This window comes from Bombina bombina, chromosome 2 (genome assembly GCF_027579735.1).
Source record: "Bombina bombina isolate aBomBom1 chromosome 2, aBomBom1.pri, whole genome shotgun sequence".
In the NCBI taxonomy this organism is placed as follows: Eukaryota; Metazoa; Chordata; class Amphibia; order Anura; family Bombinatoridae; genus Bombina; species Bombina bombina.
Window position 1 is genome coordinate 5,397,236 of NC_069500.1, and position 19,482 is coordinate 5,416,717.

The following is a 19,482-nucleotide window of genomic DNA, read 5'->3' on the forward strand; positions in this document are numbered from 1 at the left end:
TCACTCTCTCTCTGAATTTGTCACTCTGTATAACTCTCTCTCACACTGTCTCTGAATTTGTCACTCTGTATAACTCTCTCTCACTCTCTCTCTGAAATTGTCACTCTGTATAACTCTCTCTCACACTGTCTCTGAATTTGTCACTGTGTGTCACCCTCTGAGGCTCTCTCACTCTCTGAATTTGTCACTCTGTATAACTCTCTCTCTCACTCTCTGAATTTGTCACTCTGAATAACTCTCTCTCTTACTCTCTGAATTTGTCACTCTGTATAACTCTCTCTCACTCTCTCTCTGAATTTGTCACTCTGTATAACTCTCTCTCACTCTCTCTCTGAATTTGTCACTCTGTATAACTCTCTCTCACACTGTCTCTGAATTTGTCACTCTTTATAACTCTCTCTCACTCTCTCTCTGAATTTGTCACTCTGTATAACTCTCTCTCACTCTCTCTCTGAATTTGTCACTCTGTATAACTCTCTCTCACACTGTCTCTGAATTTGTCACTCTGTATAACTCTCTCTGAATTTGTCACTCTGTATAACTCTCTCTCACTCTCTCTCTGAATTTGTCACTCTGTATAACTCTCTCTCACTCTCTCTCTGAATTTGTCACTCTGTATAACTCTCTCTCACTCTCTCTCTGAATTTGTCACTCTGTATAACTCTCTCTCACTCTCTCTCTGAATTTGTCACTCTGTATAACTCTCTCTCACTCTCTCTCTGAATTTGTCACTCTGTATAACTCTCTCTCACACTGTCTCTGAATTTGTCACTCTGTATAACTCTCTCTCACACTGTCTCTGAATTTGTCACTCTTTATAACTCTCTCTCACTCTCTCTCTGAATTTGTCACTCTGTATAACTCTCTCTCACTCTCTCTCTGAATTGAATTTGTCACTCTGTATAACTTTCTCTCACACTGTCTCTGAATTTGTCACTCTGTATAACTCTCTCTCACTCTCTCTCTGAATTTGTCACTCTGTATAACTCTCTCTCACTCTCTCTCTGAATTTGTCACTCTGTATAACTCTCTCTCACACTGTCTCTGAATTTGTCACTGTGTGTCACCCTCTGAGGCTCTCTCACTCTCTGAATTTGTCACTCTGTATAACTCTCTCTCACACTGTCTCTGAATTTGTCCCTCTGTATAACTCTCTCTCACTCTCTCTCTGAATTTGTCACTCTGTATAACTCTCTCTCACTCTCTCTCTGAATTTGTCACTCTGTATAACTCTCTCTCACACTGTCTCTGAATTTGTCACTCTGTATAACTCTCTCTCACTCTCTCTCTGAATTTGTCCCTCTGTATAACTCTCTCTCACTCTCTCTCTGAATTTGTCACTCTGTATAACTCTCTCTCACTCTCTCTCTGAATTTGTCACTCTGTATAACTCTCTCTCACACTGTCTCTGAATTTGTCACTCTGTATAACTCTCTCTCACTCTCTGAATTTGTCACTCTGTATAACTCTCTCTCACACTGTCTCTGAATTTGTCACTCTGTATAACTCTCTCTCACTCTCTGAATATGTCACTTGATATGAGGCTCTAATTCTTGATTTGGTAGTTCCCCCTTTATTGTGTCTCTGTATGATACAATCTCATGCTCAGTGTGTGTCTGATTCTCAGATGTTGTCTCGGTGTTTCACCCTTAGAGACTACTTTACTACCTTGTTGTTGCCATCTGTATCAGTGATTCTTTCTTCTTAATTTCTCAGCCTCAGTCTCCACTCTGACCATCGTGGCTCTCGGTTCCGGCCTCACTTTCCTCATTTTTGGGATGGCGAGCTTTCTCATAATGAGGTACGTGAGCAACAAACAGCCAAACCCCAAACCTTACCATGACCGCTCACCAGAAACTTATAGCGAGTAATCACAACTAACCAGAAGCTGATAGTGAGTAATCACAACTAACCAGAAGCTGATAGTGAGTAATCACAACTAACCAGAAGCTGATAGTGAGTAATCACAACTAACCAGAAGCTGATAGCGAGTAATCACAACTAACCAGAAGCTGATAGCGAGTAATCACAACTAACCAGAAGCTGATAGTGAGTAATCACAACTAACCAGAAGCTGATAGTGAGTAATCACAACTAACCAGAAGCTGATAGTGAGTAATCACAACTAACCAGAAGCTGATAGTGAGTAATCACAACTAACCAGAAGCTGATAGTAATCACAACTAACCAGAAGCTGATAGCGAGTAATCACAACTAACCAGAAGCTGATAGTGAGTAAACACAACTAACCAACAAGAAGCTGATAGTGAGTAATCACAACCAACAAGAAGCTGATAGCGAGTAATCACAACTAACCAGAAGCTGATAGTGAGTAATCACAACTAACCAGAAGCTGATAGTGAGTAATCACAAACTAACCAGAAGCTGATAGTGAGTAATCACAACTAACCAGAAGCTGATAGTGAGTAATCACAACTAACCAGTAGCTGATAGTGAGTAATCACAACTAACCAACAAGAAGCTGATAGTGAGTAATCACAACTAACCAGAAGCTGATAGTGAGTAATCACAACTAACCAGAAGCTGATAGTGAGTAATCACAACTAACCAGTAGCTGATAGTGAGTAATCACAACTAACCAACAAGAAGCTGATAGTGAGTAATCACAACTAACCAGAAGCTGATAGTGAGTAATCACAACTAACCAGAAGCTGATAGCGAGTAATCACAACTAACCAACAAGAAGCTGATAGCGAGTAATCACAACTAACCTGATAGTAAGTAATCACAACTAACCAGAAGCTGATAGTGAGTAATCACAACTAACCAGAAGCTGATAGTGAGTAATCACAACTAACCAGAAGCTGATAGTGAGTAATCACAACTAACCAGAAGCTGATAGCGAGTAATCACCAACTAACAGAAGCTGATAGTGAGTAATCACAACTAACCAGAAGCTGATAGTGAGTAATCACAACTAACCAGAAGCTGATAGTGAGTAATCACAACTAACCAGAAGCTGATAGTGAGTAATCACAACTAACCAGAAGCTGATAGTGAGTAATCACAACTAACCAGAAGCTGATAGTAATCACAACTAACCAGAAGCTGATAGCGAGTAATCACAACTAACCAGAAGCTGATAGTGAGTAAACACAACTAACCAACAAGAAGCTGATAGTGAGTAATCACAACCAACAAGAAGCTGATAGCGAGTAATCACAACTAACCAGAAGCTGATAGTGAGTAATCACAACTAACCAGAAGCTGATAGTGAGTAATCACAACTAACCAGAAGCTGATAGTGAGTAATCACAACTAACCAGAAGCTGATAGTGAGTAATCACAACTAACCAGAAGCTGATAGTGAGTAATCACAACTAACCAGTAGCTGATAGTGAGTAATCACAACTAACCAACAAGAAGCTGATAGTGAGTAATCACAACTAACCAGAAGCTGATAGTGAGTAATCACAACTAACCAGAAGCTGATAGTGAGTAATCACAACTAACCAGTAGCTGATAGTGAGTAATCACAACTAACCAACAAGAAGCTGATAGTGAGTAATCACAACTAACCAGAAGCTGATAGTGAGTAATCACAACTAACCAGAAGCTGATAGCGAGTAATCACAACTAACCAACAAGAAGCTGATAGCGAGTAATCACAACTAACCTGATAGTAAGTAATCACAACTAACCAGAAGCTGATAGTGAGTAATCACAACTAACCAGAAGCTGATAGTGAGTAATCACAACTAACCAGAAGCTGATAGTGAGTAATCACAACTAACCAGAAGCTGATAGCGAGTAATCACAACTAACCAGAAGCTGATAGTGAGTAATCACAACTAACCAGAAGCTGATAGTGAGTAATCACAACTAACCAACAAGAAGCTGATAGCGAGTAATCACAACTAACCAGAAGCTGATAGTGAGTAATCACAACTAACCTGATAGTGAGTAATCACAACTAACCTGATAGTGAGTAATCACAACTAACCAGAAGCTGATAGTGAGTAATTACAACTAACCAGAAGCGGATAGTGAGTAATCACAACTAACCAGAAGCTGATAGTGAGTAATCACAACTAACCAGAAGCGGATAGTGAGTAATCACAACTAACCAGAAGCTGATAGTGAGTAATCACAACTAACCAGAAGCGGATAGTGAGTAATCACAACCAACAAGAAGCTGATAGTGAGTAAACACAACTAACCAGAAGCTGATAGCGAGTAATCACAACTAACCAGAAGCTGATAGTGAGTAATCACAACTAACCAGAAGCGGATAGTGAGTAATCACAACTAACCAACAAGAAGCTGATAGTGAGTAATCACAACTAACCTGATAGCGAGTAATCACAACTAACCAACAAGAAGCTGATAGTGAGTAATCACAACTAACCTGATAGCGAGTAATCACAACTAACCAACAAGAAGCTGATAGTGAGTAATCACAACTAACCAGAAGCTGATAGCGACTAATCACAACTAACCAGAAGCGGATAGCGAGTAATCACAACTAACCAGAAGCGGATAGTGAGTAATCACAACTAACCAGAAGCTGATAGTGAGTAAACACAACTAACCAGAAGCTGATAGTGAGTAATCACAACTAACCAGTAGCTGATAGTGAGTAATCACAACTAACCAGAAGCTGATAGCGAGTAATCACAACTAACTAGAAGCTGATAGTGAGTAATCACAACTAACCAGTAGCTGATAGTGAGTAATCACAACTAACTAGAAGCTGATAGTGAGTAATCACAACTAACCAGAAGCTGATAGTGAGTAATCACAACTAACCAGAAGCTGATAGCGACTAATCACAACTAACCAGAAGCTGATAGTGAGTAATCACAACTAACCAGAAGCTGATAGCGAGTAATCACAACTAACCAGAAGCTGATAGTGAGTAATCACAACTAACCAGAAGCTGATAGTGAGTAATCACAACTAACTAGAAGCTGATAGTGAGTAATCACAACTAACCAGAAGCTGATAGTGAGTAATCACAACTAACCAGAAGCTGATAGCGACTAATCACAACTAACCAGAAGCTGATAGTGAGTAATCACAACTAACCAGAAGCTGATAGCGAGTAATCACAACTAACCAGAAGCTGATAGTGAGTAATCACAACTAACCAGAAGCTGATAGCGAGTAATCACAACTAACCAGAAGCGGATAGCGAGTAATCACAACTAACCAGAAGCTGATAGTGAGTAAACACAACTAACCAGAAGCTGATAGTGAGTAATCACAACTAACCAGTAGCTGATAGTGAGTAATCACAACTAACTAGAAGCTGATAGTGAGTAATCACAACTAACCAGAAGCTGATAGTGAGTAATCACAACTAACCAGAAGCTGATAGTGAGTAAACACAACTAACCAGAAGCTGATAGTGAGTAATCACAACTAACCAGAAGCTGATAGTGAGGAATCACAACTAACCAGAAGCTGATAGTGAGGAATCACAACTAACCAGAAGCTGATAGTGAGTAATTACAACTAACCAGAAGCTGATAGCGAGTAATCACAACTAACCAGAAGCTGATAGCGAGTAATCGCAACTAACCAGAAGCTGATAGTGAGTAAACATAACTAACCAGAAGCTGATAGTGAGTAATCACAACTAACCAGAAGCTGATAGTGAGTAATCACAACTAACCTGATAGTGAGTAATCACAACTAACCAGAAGCTGATAGCGAGTAATCACAACTAACCAGAAGCTGATAGCGAGTAATCACAACTAACCAGAAGCTGATAGTGAGTAAACACAACTAACCAGAAGCTGATAGTGAGTAATCACAACTAACCAGAAGCTGATAGTGAGTAATCACAACTAACCAGAAGCTGATAGTGAGTAAACACAACTAACCAGAAGCTGATAGTGAGTAATCACAACTAACCAGAAGCTGATAGTGAGTAATCACAACTAACCAGAAGCTGATAGTGAGTAATCACAACTAACCAGAAGCTGATAGCGAGTAATCACAACTAACCAGAAGCGGATAGTGAGTAATCACAACTAACCAGAAGCTGATAGTGAGTAATCACAACTAACCAGAAGCTGATAGTGAGTAAACACAACTAACCAGAAGCTGATAGCGAGTAATCACAACTAACCAGAAGCTGATAGCGAGTAATCACAACTAACCAGAAGCTGATAGTGAGTAAACACAACTAACCAGAAGCTGATAGTGAGTAATCACAACTAACCAGAAGCTGATAGTGAGTAATCACAACTAACCAGAAGCTGATAGTGAGTAAACACAACTAACCAGAAGCTGATAGTGAGTAATCACAACTAACCAGAAGCTGATAGTGAGTAATCACAACTAACCTGATAGTGAGTAATCACAACTAACCAGAAGCTGATAGCGAGTAATCACAACTAAACAGAAGCTGATAGCGAGTAATCACAACTAACCAGAAGCTGATAGTGAGTAAACACAACTAACCAGAAGCTGATAGTGAGTAATCACAACTAACCAGAAGCTGATAGTGAGTAATCACAACTAACCAGAAGCGGATAGTGAGTAATCACAACTAACCAGAAGCTGATAGTAATCACAACTAACCAGAAGCTGATAGTGAGTAATCACAACTAACCAGAAGCTGATAGTGAGTAATCACAACTAACCAGAAGCTGATAGTGAGTAATCACAACTAACCAGAAGCTGATAGTGAGTAATCACAACTAACCAGAAGCTGATAGTGAGTAATCACAACCAACCAGAAGCTGATAGTGAGTAATCACAACTAACCAGAAGCTGATAGTGAGTAATCACAACTAACCAGAAGCTGATAGTGAGTAATCACAACTAACCAGAAGCTGATAGTGAGTAATCACAACTAACCAGAAGCTGATAGTGAGTAATCACAACTAACCAGAAGCTGATAGTGAGTAATCACAACCAACCAGAAGCTGATAGTGAGTAATCACAACTAACCAGAAGCTGATAGCGAGTAATCACAACTAACCAGAAGCTGATAGCGAGTAATCACAACTAACCAGAAGCTGATAGTGAGTAATCACAACCAACCAGAAGCTGATAGCGAGTAATCACAACTAACCAGAAGCTGATAGTGAGTAATCACAACTAACCAGAAGCTGATAGTGAGTAATCACAACTAACCAGAAGCTGATAGCGAGTAATCACAACTAACCAGAAGCTGATAGCGAGTAATCACAACTAACCAGAAGCTGATAGCGAGTAATCACAACCAACCAGAAGCTGATAGTGAGTAATCACAACTAACCAGAAGCTGATAGTGAGTAATCACAACCAACCAGAAGCTGATAGTGAGTAATCACAACTAACCAGAAGCTGATAGCGAGTAATCACAACTAACCAGAAGCTGATAGCGAGTAATCACAACTAACCAGAAGCTGATAGTGAGTAATCACAACTAACCAGAAGCTGATAGTGAGTAATCACAACTAACCAGAAGCTGATAGTGAATAAACACAACTAACCAGAAGCTGATAGTGAGTAATCACAACTAACCAGAAGCTGATAGTGAATAAACACAACTAACCAGAAGCTGATAGCGAGTAATCACAACTAACCAGAAGCTGATAGTGAGTAATCACAACTAACCAGAAGCTGATAGTGAGTAATCACAACTAACCAGAAGCTGATAGTGAGTAATCACAACTAACCAGAAGCTGATAGCGAGTAATCACAACTATTCAGAAGCTGATAGTGAGTAATCACAACTAACCAGAAGCTGATAGTGAGTAATCACAACTAACCAGAAGCTGATAGTGAGTAATCACAACTAACCAGAAGCTGATAGTGAGTAATCACAACTAACCAGAAGCTGATAGTGAGTAATCACAACTAACCAGAAGCTGATAGTGAATAAACACAACTAACCAGAAGCTGATAGTGAGTAATCACAACTAACCAGAAGCTGATAGTGAGTAAACACAACTAACCAGAAGCTGATAGCGAGTAATCACAACTAACCAGAAGCGGATAGTAAGTAAACACAACTAACCAGAAGCTGATAGCGAGTAATCACAACTAACCAGAAGCTGATAGTGAGTAATCACAACTAACCAGAAGCTGATAGCGAGTAATCACAACTAACCAGAAGCTGATAGTGAGTAATCACAACTAACCAGAAGCTGATAGCGAGTAATCACAACTAACCAGAAGCTGATAGTGAGTAATCACAACTAACCAGATTACTCACTATCAGCTTCTGGTTAGTTGTGATTACTCGCTATCAGCTTCTGGTTAGTTGTGTTTACTTACTATCCGCTTCTGGTTAGTTGTGATTACTCGCTATCAGCTTCTGGTTAGTTGATAGTGAGTAATCACAACTAACCAGAAGCTGATAGTGAGTAATCACAACCAACCAGAAGCTGATAGTGAGTAATCACAACTAACCAGAAGCTGATAGTGAGTAATCACAACTAACCAGAAGCTGATAGTGAGTAATCACAACTAACCAGAAGCTGATAGTGAGTAATCACAACTAACTAGAAGCTGATAGTGAGTAATCACAACTAACCAGAAGCTGATAGCGAGTAATCACAACTAACCAGAAGCTGATAGTGAGTAATCACAACTAACCAGAAGCGGATAGTGAGTAATCACAACTAACCAGAACTAATCAGAAGCTGATAGTGAGTAATCACAACTAACCAGAAGCTGATAGTGAGTAATCACAACTAACCAGAAGCTGATAGCGAGTAATCACAACTAACCAGAAGCTGATAGTGAGTAATCACAACTAACCAGAAGCTGATAGTGAGTAATCACAACTAACCAGAAGCGGATAGTGAGTAATCACAACTAACCAGAAGCTGATAGTGAGTAATCACAACTAACCAGAAGCTGATAGTGAGTAATCACAACTAACCTGATAGCGAGTAATCACAACTAACCAGAAGCTGATAGTGAGTAATCACAACTAACCAGAAGCTGATAGCGAGTAATCACAACTAACCAGAAGCTGATAGTGAGTAATCACAACTAACCAGAAGCTGATAGCGACTAATCACAACTAACCAGAAGCTGATAGTGAGTAATCACAACTAACCAGAAGCTGATAGCGAGTAATCACAACTAACCAGAAGCTGATAGTGAGGAATCACAACTAACCAGAAGCGGATAGTGAGTAATCACAACTAACTAGAAGCTGACAGTGAGTAATCACAACTAACCAGAAGCTGATAGTGAGTAATCACAACTAACCTGATAGTGAGTAATCACAACTAACCAGAAGCTGATAGCGAGTAATCACAACTAACCAGAAGCTGATAGCGAGTAATCACAACTAACCAGAAGCTGATAGTGAGGAATCACAACTAACCAGTAGCTGATAGTGAGTAAACACAACTAACCAGAAGCTGATAGCGACTAATCACAACTAACCAGAAGCTGATAGCGATTAATCACAACTAACCAGAAGCTGATAGTGAGTAATCACAACTAACCAGAAGCTGATAGCGACTAATCACAACTAACCAGAAGCGGATAGTGAGTAATCACAACTAACCAGAAGCGGATAGCGAGTAATCACAACTAACCAGAAGCTGATAGTGAGTAATCACAACTAACCAGAAGCTGATAGTGAGTAATCACAACTAACCTGATAGTGAGTAATCACAACTAACCAGAAGCTGATAGTGAGTAATCACAACTAACCTGATAGCGAGTAATCACAACTAACCAGAAGCTGATAGTGAGTAAACACAACTAACCAGAAGCTGATAGTGAGTAAACACAACCAACCAGAAGCTGATAGCGAGTAATCACAACTAACCAGAAGCTGATAGTGAGTAATCACAACTAACCAGAAGCGGATAGTGAGTAATCACAACTAACCAGAAGCTGATAGTGAGTAATCACAACTAACCAGAAGCGTATAGTGAGTAATCACAACTAACCAGAAGCTGATAGTAAGTAATCACAACTAACCAGAAGCTGATAGTGAGTAATCACAACTAACCTGATAGTGAGTAATCACAACTAACCTGATAGCGAGTAATCACAACTAACCAGAAGCTGATAGTGAGTAATCACAACTAACCAGAAGCTGATAGTGAGTAATCACAACTAACCAGAAGCGGATAGTGAGTAATCACAACTAACCAGAAGCTGATAGTGAGTAAACACAACTAACCAGAAGCTGATAGTGAGTAATCACAACTAACCTGATAGTGAGTAATCACAACTAACCAGAAGCTGATAGCGAGTAATCACAACTAACCAGAAGCTGATAGTGAGTAATCACAACTAACCAGAAGCTGATAGCGACTAATCACAACTAACCAGAAGCTGATAGTGAGTAAGCACAACTAACCAGAAGCTGATAGCGAGTAATCACAACTAACCAGAAGCTGATAGTGAGGAATCACAACTAACCAGAAGCGGATAGTGAGTAATCACAACTAACTAGAAGCTGACAGTGAGTAATCACAACTAACCAGAAGCTGATAGTGAGTAATCACAACTAACCTGATAGTGAGTAATCACAACTAACCTGATAGCGAGTAATCACAACTAACCAGAAGCTGATAGCGAGTAATCACAACTAACCAGAAGCTGATAGTGAGGAATCACAACTAACCAGTAGCTGATAGTGAGTAAACACAACTAACCAGAAGCTGATAGCGACTAATCACAACTAACCAGAAGCTGATAGTGAGTAATCACAACTAACCAGAAGCTGATAGCGACTAATCACAACTAACCAGAAGCGGATAGTGAGTAATCACAACTAACCAGAAGCGGATAGCGAGTAATCACAACTTACCAGAAGCTGATAGTGAGTAATCACAACTAACCAGAAGCTGATAGTGAGTAATCACAACTAACCTGATAGTGAGTAATCACAACTAACCAGAAGCTGATAGTGAGTAATCACAACTAACCTGATAGTGAGTAATCACAACTAACCAGAAGCTGATAGTGAGTAAACACAACTAACCAGAAGCTGATAGTGAGTAAACACAACCAACCAGAAGCTTATAGTGAGTAATCACAACTAACCAGAAGCTGATAGTGAGTAATCACAACTAACCAGAAGCTGTTAGTGAGTAAACACAACTAACCAGAAGCTGATAGTGAGTAATCACAACTAACCAGAAGCTGATAGTGAGTAATCACAACTAACCAGAAGCTGATAGCGAGTAATCACAACTAACTAGAAGCTGATAGTGAGTAATCACAACTAACCAGAAGCTGATAGCGAGTAATCACAACTAACCAGAAGCTGATAGCGAGTAATCACAACTAACCAGAAGCTGATAGCGAGTAATCACAACTAACTTGAAGCTGATCGTGAGTAAGCACAACTAACCTGATAGTGAGTAAGCACAACTAACCTGATAGTGAGTAAGCACAAATAACTAGTAGCTGATAGTGAGTAAGCACAACTAACCAGAAGCGGATTGTGGGTAATCACAACTAACCAGAAGCTGATAGTGAGTAATCACAACTAACCAGAAGCGGATAGTGAGTAATCACAACTAACCAGAAGCTGATAGTGAGTAATCACAACTAACCTGATAGTGAGTAATCACAACTAACCAGAAGCTGATAGTGAGTAATCACAACTAACCAGAAGCTGATAGTGAGTAAGCACAACTAACCAGTAGCTGATAGTGAGTAAGCACAACTAACTAGTAGCTGATAGTGAGTAATCACAATTAACCAGAAGCTGATAGCGAGTAATCACAACTAACCAGAAGCTGATAGTGAGTAAGCACAACTAACTAGTAGCTGATAGTGAGTAATCACAATTAACCAGAAGCTGATAGTGAGTAATCACAACTAACCAGAAGCTGATAGTGAGTAATCACAACTAACCTGAAGCTGATAGTGAGTAATCACAACTAACCAGAAGCTGATAGTGAGTAAGCACAACTAACCAGTAGCTGATAGTGAGTAAGCACAACTAACCAGTAGCTGATAGTGAGTAATCACAATTAACCAGAAGCTGATAGCGAGTAATCACAACTAACTAGAAGCTGATAGTGAGTAAGCAGAACTAACCTGATAGTGAGTAATCACAACTAGCCAGAAGCGGATAGTGAGTATTCACAACTAACCAGTAGCTGATAGTGAGTAATCATAACTAACTAACTAACCAGAAGCCAATGACAGCTAGTAAATTACTGGCCACAGGAATCAGAAGCAAATAACCGCTAACTATCTTGAAAAAATGCTTACCTCTTGGCATTGCTAAGCTAATCCGTCCTCATCGATTTGGAATTACAAAATAAAGTTATATACCCTAACTATGGGATTTGGGAGTGTGGCCCTATTTACAGACGCATCTGTGTGTATTGTACCAGGGGGCTATATTGTGTTACTGTAGTAGTACAAAAAGTGTGTGTGTTACCATTTATGCATAAAGCGCTAACATATTGCACAGTGTTGTAACATTAGGTATACAGTGGTGTGGTACAATAATCAGAAGACATTTACTTGAGTTACTGTAAGCTGTAAACCATCTTTACGTAAAACGATCAACAGGACAGGTGGACTTGTGAGCTTACACTCTAAAGGAAGTTCATGGGGAAATTGAGAGTGGGATCATAAGTAGCTGAGACAATTTTTAAGGAACGCTTAAAGCTTTGGAGAGTGGATGTAAGTATGATTGATCGAGGCAAGCCTTGCAGACGAGAGTGTGAGGAAGAGATGAGGAGAGAAGTAGGTCTTGGGCAGAGAGGAAGGGGAGCATTTGCGGACATGGGCAGATATATAGGAGGGTGCAGTGTTGTTGAGGCCTCTGTATATTAGGATGAACATCTTTTATCTTATTCTTGAGGCTAAGGGAAGACAGTGGAAGTGTTGTAAGAGAGGTGCCGCAGATGTGGAGCGATGCTTAAGGAAGATGATACTGTGGCAGAGGCATTCATGATGGATTGCTTTGGGTACAGGCGGAAGCTTGAGACACCAAAAAGACAGTATTGCAGTCGTCAAAGCGGGAAATAAGTAAGTGGATAAAAATCTTAGTTGTGTCTTGAGTAAGGAAGTGACAAACTTTAGAGGTGGAAGCGGCAGGAGTAAGCCAAGGACTTAATGTAAGATCCGAAGGATTGATCCTGAGGGGTAGAAGTGATGAAAGAGTTTATCACAGTAAGTTAGATTTGGGGAATGGGAGATTGGTAGTGGGAGGAAATAGGAGTTCAGTTTTAGAGAGGTTCAGCTTTAGGTAGGGAGAAGCCATTCAGGAGCAGGTACTAGGTAGGAAGCTGGTGACATGAGTCAGCATGGAAGAGGAAATGTCTGGTGTGGAACGGTAGATTTGAGTGTCATCAGCATAAAGATGATGCTGAAATGCACAGGACTTGATTAAAGAGCCTAGAGATTATGTGGTGACTGAGAAAAGAAGGGGACCTAGTACTGAGTCTTGAGGTGCCGCAATAGAGAGGGGAAGATGGAAGGAGGAGAAGCCAGAAAAGGATACACTGAAGTTATAAAGGTAGCAAGAAAGATACAGTAGAGTTGTGTCACAAATACCCAAGGATTAAAGGGTGTCATGCTCCGGTGTATAACCACTCAGGAGACAGACCTTTGGGGCAGTGGTAGGGAATTGGAGACAGCGACCCCTGACCCAGGGAAGAGTATCCTGGACGAGGATAGTTGACATTCTGTGATTCATAATTGCTAGGAGTTATTGCAGGATTCATGAAGTGTAAAACGTATGTATGCAATGTATTCTGGTTTCAAAAGAAACATGTAAGAGATACTGTGACTCATAGTTGCTAGGAGTTGCTGCAGGATTCAAGAAGTGTAAAACATAGCAATGCAAGATATTCAGGCTTCAATGGGAACAGTTAATAGATACTGTAGTTGTTAGGAGTTATTGCAGAGCTCACAGTACACAATATTAGTTGGAGCTGTATGCCAGACTAATGAGCTTAGCAGCACAGGTGATAGACAAGTTGCAAGTTAAAGCATTAAATAATGTTGTGGTGAATATTAGAGAATCACAGGGAAGCAGTTTGGTTAACTGAACACATAAATACAGAGTTCTAAATATATGTATATTTGCAGGAGGAGTAATCACAACTTGTAGCAGTGAATAGTTGTAAGGTGCAGAGTATGATTCAGTTGTAGCAATCACAGAATGATCACAGCAAATACTAACTTGTCATTTACATTGTGTTTAGAGTTCACAAAATAGCAGTGCCCAGGAAACAAAGCAGGAAATATATAGTTACTTGCAGTTAGTAGAAATCAGGCTTTAGTAGACAGGTTAGGGTATATATGGTTACTTGCGGTTAGTAGAATTCAGGCTTTAGTAGACAGGTTAGGATATATATGGTTACTTGCAGTTAGTAGAAATCAGGCTTTAGTAGACAGGTTAGGATATATATGGTTACTTGCAGTTAGTAGAAATCAGGCTTTAGTAGACAGGTTAGGGTATATATGGTTACTTGCGGTTAGTAGAATTCAGGCTTTAGTAGACAGGTTAGGATATATATGGTTACTTGCAGTTAGTAGAATTCAGGCTTTAGTAGACAGGTTAGGATATATATGGTTACTTGCAGTTAGTAGAATTCAGGCTTTAGTAGACAGGTTAGGATATATATGGTTACTTGCAGTTAGTAGAATTCAGGCTTTAGTAGACAGGTTAGGATATATATGGTTACTTGCAGTTAGTAGAATTCAGGCTTTAGTAGACAGGTTAGGATATATATGGTTACTATATGGCAGTTAGTAGAATTCAGGCTTTAGTAGACAGGTTAGGATATATATGGTTACTTGCGGTTAGTAGAATTTAGGCTTTAGTAGACAGGTTAGGATATATATGGTTACTTGCAGTTAGTAGAATTCAGGCTTTAGTAGACAGGTTAGGATATATATGGTTACTTGCAGTTAGTAGAATTCAGGCTTTAGTAGACAGGTTAGGATATATATGGTTACTTGCAGTTAGTAGAATTCAGGCTTTAGTAGACAGGTTAGGGTATATATGGTTACTTGCAGTTAGTAGAATTCAGGCTTTAGTAGACAGGTTAGGATATATATGGTTACTTGCAGTTAGTAGAATTCAGGCTTTAGTAGACAGGTTAGGATATATATGGTTACTTACAGTTAGTAGAATTCAGGCTTTAGTAGACAGGTTAGGATATATATGGTTACTTGCAGTTAGTAGAATTCAGGCTTTAGTAGACAGGTTAGGGTATATATGGTTACTTGCAGTTAGTAGAATTCAGGCTTTAGTAGACAGGTTAGGATATATATGGTTACTTGCAGTTAGTAGAATTCAGGCTTTAGTAGACAAGTTAGGATATATATGGTTACTTGCGGTTAGTAGAATTCAGGCTTTAGTAGACAGGTTAGGATATATATGGTTACTTGCAGTTAGTAGAATTCAGGCTTTAGTAGACAAGTTAGGATATATATGGTTACTTGCGGTTAGTAGAATTCAGGCTTTAGTAGACAAGTTAGGATATATATGGTTACTTGCAGTTAGTAGAATTCAGGCTTTAGTAGACAGGTTAGGATATATATGGTTACTTGCAGTTAGTAGAATTCAGGCTTTAGTAGACAAGTTAGGATATATATGGTTACTTGCGGTTAGTAGAATTCAGGCTTTAGTAGACAGGTTAGGATGTATATGGTTACTTGCAGTTAGTAGAATTCAGGCTTTAGTAGACAGGTTAGGGTATATATGGTTACTTGCAGTTAGTAGAATTCAGGCTTTAGTAGACAGGTTAGGATATATATGGTTACTTGCAGTTAGTAGAATTCAGGCTTTAGTAGACAAGTTAGGATATATATGGTTACTTGCGGTTAGTAGAATTCAGGCTTTAGTAGACAGGTTAGGATATATATGGTTACTTGCAGTTAGTAGAATTCAGGCTTTAGTAGACAGGTTAGGATATATATGGTTACTTGCGGTTAGTAGAATTCAGGCTTTAGTAGACAAGGTTAGGATATATATGGTTACTTGCAGTTAGTAGAATTCAGGCTTTAGTAGACAGGTTAGGATATATATGGTTACTTGCAGTTAGTAGAATTCAGGCTTTAGTAGACAGGTTAGGATATATATGGTTACTTGCAGTTAGTAGAATTCAGGCTTTAGTAGACAGGTTAGGATATATATGGTTACTATATGGCAGTTAGTAGAATTCAGGCTTTAGTAGACAGGTTAGGATATATATGGTTACTTGCAGTTAGTAGAATTCAGGCTTTAGTAGACAGGTTAGGATATATATGGTTACTTACAGTTAGTAGAATTCAGGCTTTAGTAGACAGGTTAGGATATATATGGTTACTTGCAGTTAGTAGAATTCAGGCTTTAGTAGACAGGTTAGGATATATATGGTTACTTGCGGTTAGTAGAATTCAGGCTTTAGTAGACAGGTTAGGATATATATGGTTACTTGCAGTTAGTAGAATTCAGGCTTTAGTAGACAGGTTAGGATATATATGGTTACTTGCAGTTAGTAGAATTCAGGCTTTAGTAGACAGGTTAGGATATATATGGTTACTTGCAGTTAGTAGAATTCAGGCTTTAGTAGACAAGTTAGGATATATATGGTTACTTGCGGTTAGTAGAATTCAGGCTTTAGTAGACAGGTTAGGATATATATGGTTACTTGCAGTTAGTAGAATTCAGGCTTTAGTAGACAGGTTTAGGATATATATGGTTACTTGCGGGTTAGTAGAATTCAGGCTTTAGTAGACAGGTTAGGATATATATGGTTACATGCAGTTAGTAGAATTCAGGCTTTAGTAGACAGGTTAGGATATATATGGTTACTTGCAGTTAGTAGAATTCAGGCTTTAGTAGACAGGTTAGGATATATATGGTTACTTGCAGTTAGTAGAATTCAGGCTTTAGTAGACAGGTTAGGATATATATGGTTACTATATGGCAGTTAGTAGAATTCAGGCTTTAGTAGACAGGTTAGGATATATATGGTTACTTGCAGTTAGTAGAATTCAGGCTTTAGTAGACAGGTTAGGATGTATATGGTTACTTGCGGTTAGTAGAATTCAGGCTTTAGTAGACAGGTTAGGATATATATGGTTACTTGCGGTTAGTAGAATTCAGGCTTTAGTAGACAGGTTAGGATATATATGGTTACTATATGGCAGTTAGTAGAATTCAGGCTTTAGTAGACAGGTTAGGATATATATGGTTACTTGCAGTTAGTAGAATTCAGGCTTTAGTAGACAGGTTAGGATATATATGGTTACTTGCAGTTAGTAGAATTCAGGCTTTAGTAGACAGGTTAGGATGTATATGGTTACTATATGGCAGTTAGTAGAATTCAGGCTTTAGTAGACAGGTTAGGATATATATGGTTACTTGCAGTTAGTAGAATTCAGGCTTTAGTAGACAGGTTAGGATATATATGGTTACTATATGGCAGTTAGTAGAATTCAGGCTTTAGTAGACAGGTTAGGATATATATGGTTACTTGCAGTTAGTAGAATTCAGGCTTTAGTAGACAGGTTAGGATATATATGGTTACTTGCGGTTAGTAGAATTCAGGCTTTAGTAGAAAGGTTAGGATATATATGGTTACTTGCAGTTAGTAGAATTCAGGCTTTAGTAGACAGGTTAGGATATATATGGTTACTTGCAGTTAGTAGAATTCAGGCTTTAGTAGACAAGTTAGGATATATATGGTTACTTGCAGTTAGTAGAATTCAGGCTTTAGTAGACAAGTTAGGATATATATGGTTACTTGCAGTTAGTAGAATTCAGGCTTTAGTAGACAGGTTAGGATATATATGGTTACTTGCAGTTAGTAGAATTCAGGCTTTAGTAGACAAGTTAGGATATATATGGTTACTTGCAGTTAGTAGAATTCAGGCTTTAGTAGACAGGTTAGGATATATATGGTTACTTGCAGTTAGTAGAATTTAGGCTTTAGTAGACAGGTTAGGATATATATGGTTACTTGCAGTTAGTAGAATTCAGGCTTTAGTAGACAGGTTAGGATATATATAGTTACTTGCGGTTAGTAGAATTCAGGCTTTAGTAGACAGGTTAGGATATATATGATTACTTGCGGTTAGTAGAATTCAGGCTTTAGTAGACAGGTTAGGATATATATGGTTACTTGCGGTTAGTAGAATTCAGGCTTTAGTAGACAGGTTAGGATATATATGGTTACTTACAGTTAGTAGAATTCAGGCTTTAGTAGACAGGTTAGGATATATATGGTTACTTGCAGTTAGTAGAATTCAGGCTTTAGTAGACAGGTTAGGATATATATGGTTACTTGCAGTTAGTAGAATTCAGGCTTTAGTAGACAGGTTAGGATATATATGGTTACTTACAGTTAGTAGAATTCAGGCTTTAGTAGACAGGTTAGGATATATATGGTTACTTGCGGTTAGTAGAATTCAGGCTTTAGTAGACAGGTTAGGATATATATGGTTACTTGCGGTTAGTAGAATTCAGGCTTTAGTAGACAGGTTAGGATATATATGGTTACTTGCAGTTAGTAGAATTCAGGCTTTAGTAGACAGGTTAGGATATATATGGTTACTTGCAGTTAGTAGAATTCAGGCTTTAGTAGACAGGTTAGGATATATATGGTTACTTGCAGTTAGTAGAATTCAGGCTTTAGTAGACAGGTTAGGATATATATGGTTACTTGCAGTTAGTAGAATTCAGGCTTTAGTAGACAGGTTAGGATATATATGGTTACTTGCAGTTAGTAGAATTCAGGCTTTAGTAGACAGGTTAGGATATATATGGTTACTTGCAGTTAGTAGAATTCAGGCTTTAGTAGACAGGTTAGGATGTAACATGAATATCTCTAGGAAAGACCATGCTGGGAACAAACACAGGGCTCTGTAAATCTGGAACAAACTGCAAAACACAACAGGCCAGATATGACTTAAATAGAGGATGAGAGAGTCAGGTGCATAAATAAGTAATTAGGCAGGTAAGTTCCAGCATTAGAATGAATGCACACTATGCCCCAAATAGCTTGATTGGCAGAAGCAGGGAAGGCAGTCTTAAAGGGACAGTGATAGCAGGTAGGCTTATGTTACACAGTGTCTGGAGCAGTAATGTATGGTCAACAGTATCAAAGGCTGCAGAGAAAACTAAAAGGATTAGCACGGAGTAGCAGTAAGCAGGTCATTTGTCAGCTTGGTGATGACAGGTTTGGTAGAGTGTTGGGGGCAAAAAACAGATTGCAAAGGGTCAAAAAGGTGGGTAGATGAGAGAAGGTGTGATACTCTCCAAAGCTTCCAGCGTTTTTTAAAAATTGTCTCAGCTTCTTATGATCCCTCTCTCTCAAGTTCCTTTAGAGTGTAAGCTCACAAGTCCACCTGTCCTGTTGATTGTTTTATATTTGGTGTGTGTGTATGTAATATTTGGTGTGTGTGTGTGTGTGTATGTGTGTGTGATATTTGGTGTGCGTGTGTATATAATGTGTGTGTGATATTTGGTGGGTGTGTGATATGTGTGTGATAGTTTGTGTGTGTGATATTTGGTGTGTGTGTGTGTATATGTGTGTGATATTAGGTGTATGTGTGTGATATTTGGTATGTGTGTATGTA

General features: G+C 38.9%; 1 protein-coding gene across 1 annotated transcript in view; it reads left to right on the top strand.

Moving 5' to 3' along the window:
* The window catches only part of LOC128650467 (atrial natriuretic peptide receptor 2-like), a 570,608-nt gene that overhangs the window by 156,412 nt on the left and 394,714 nt on the right, over positions 1 to 19,482 (top strand). Inside the window, 1 exon segment of the mRNA XM_053704420.1 lies at positions 1,717 to 1,801. Coding sequence (XP_053560395.1) covers positions 1,717 to 1,801 — 85 coding nt within the window.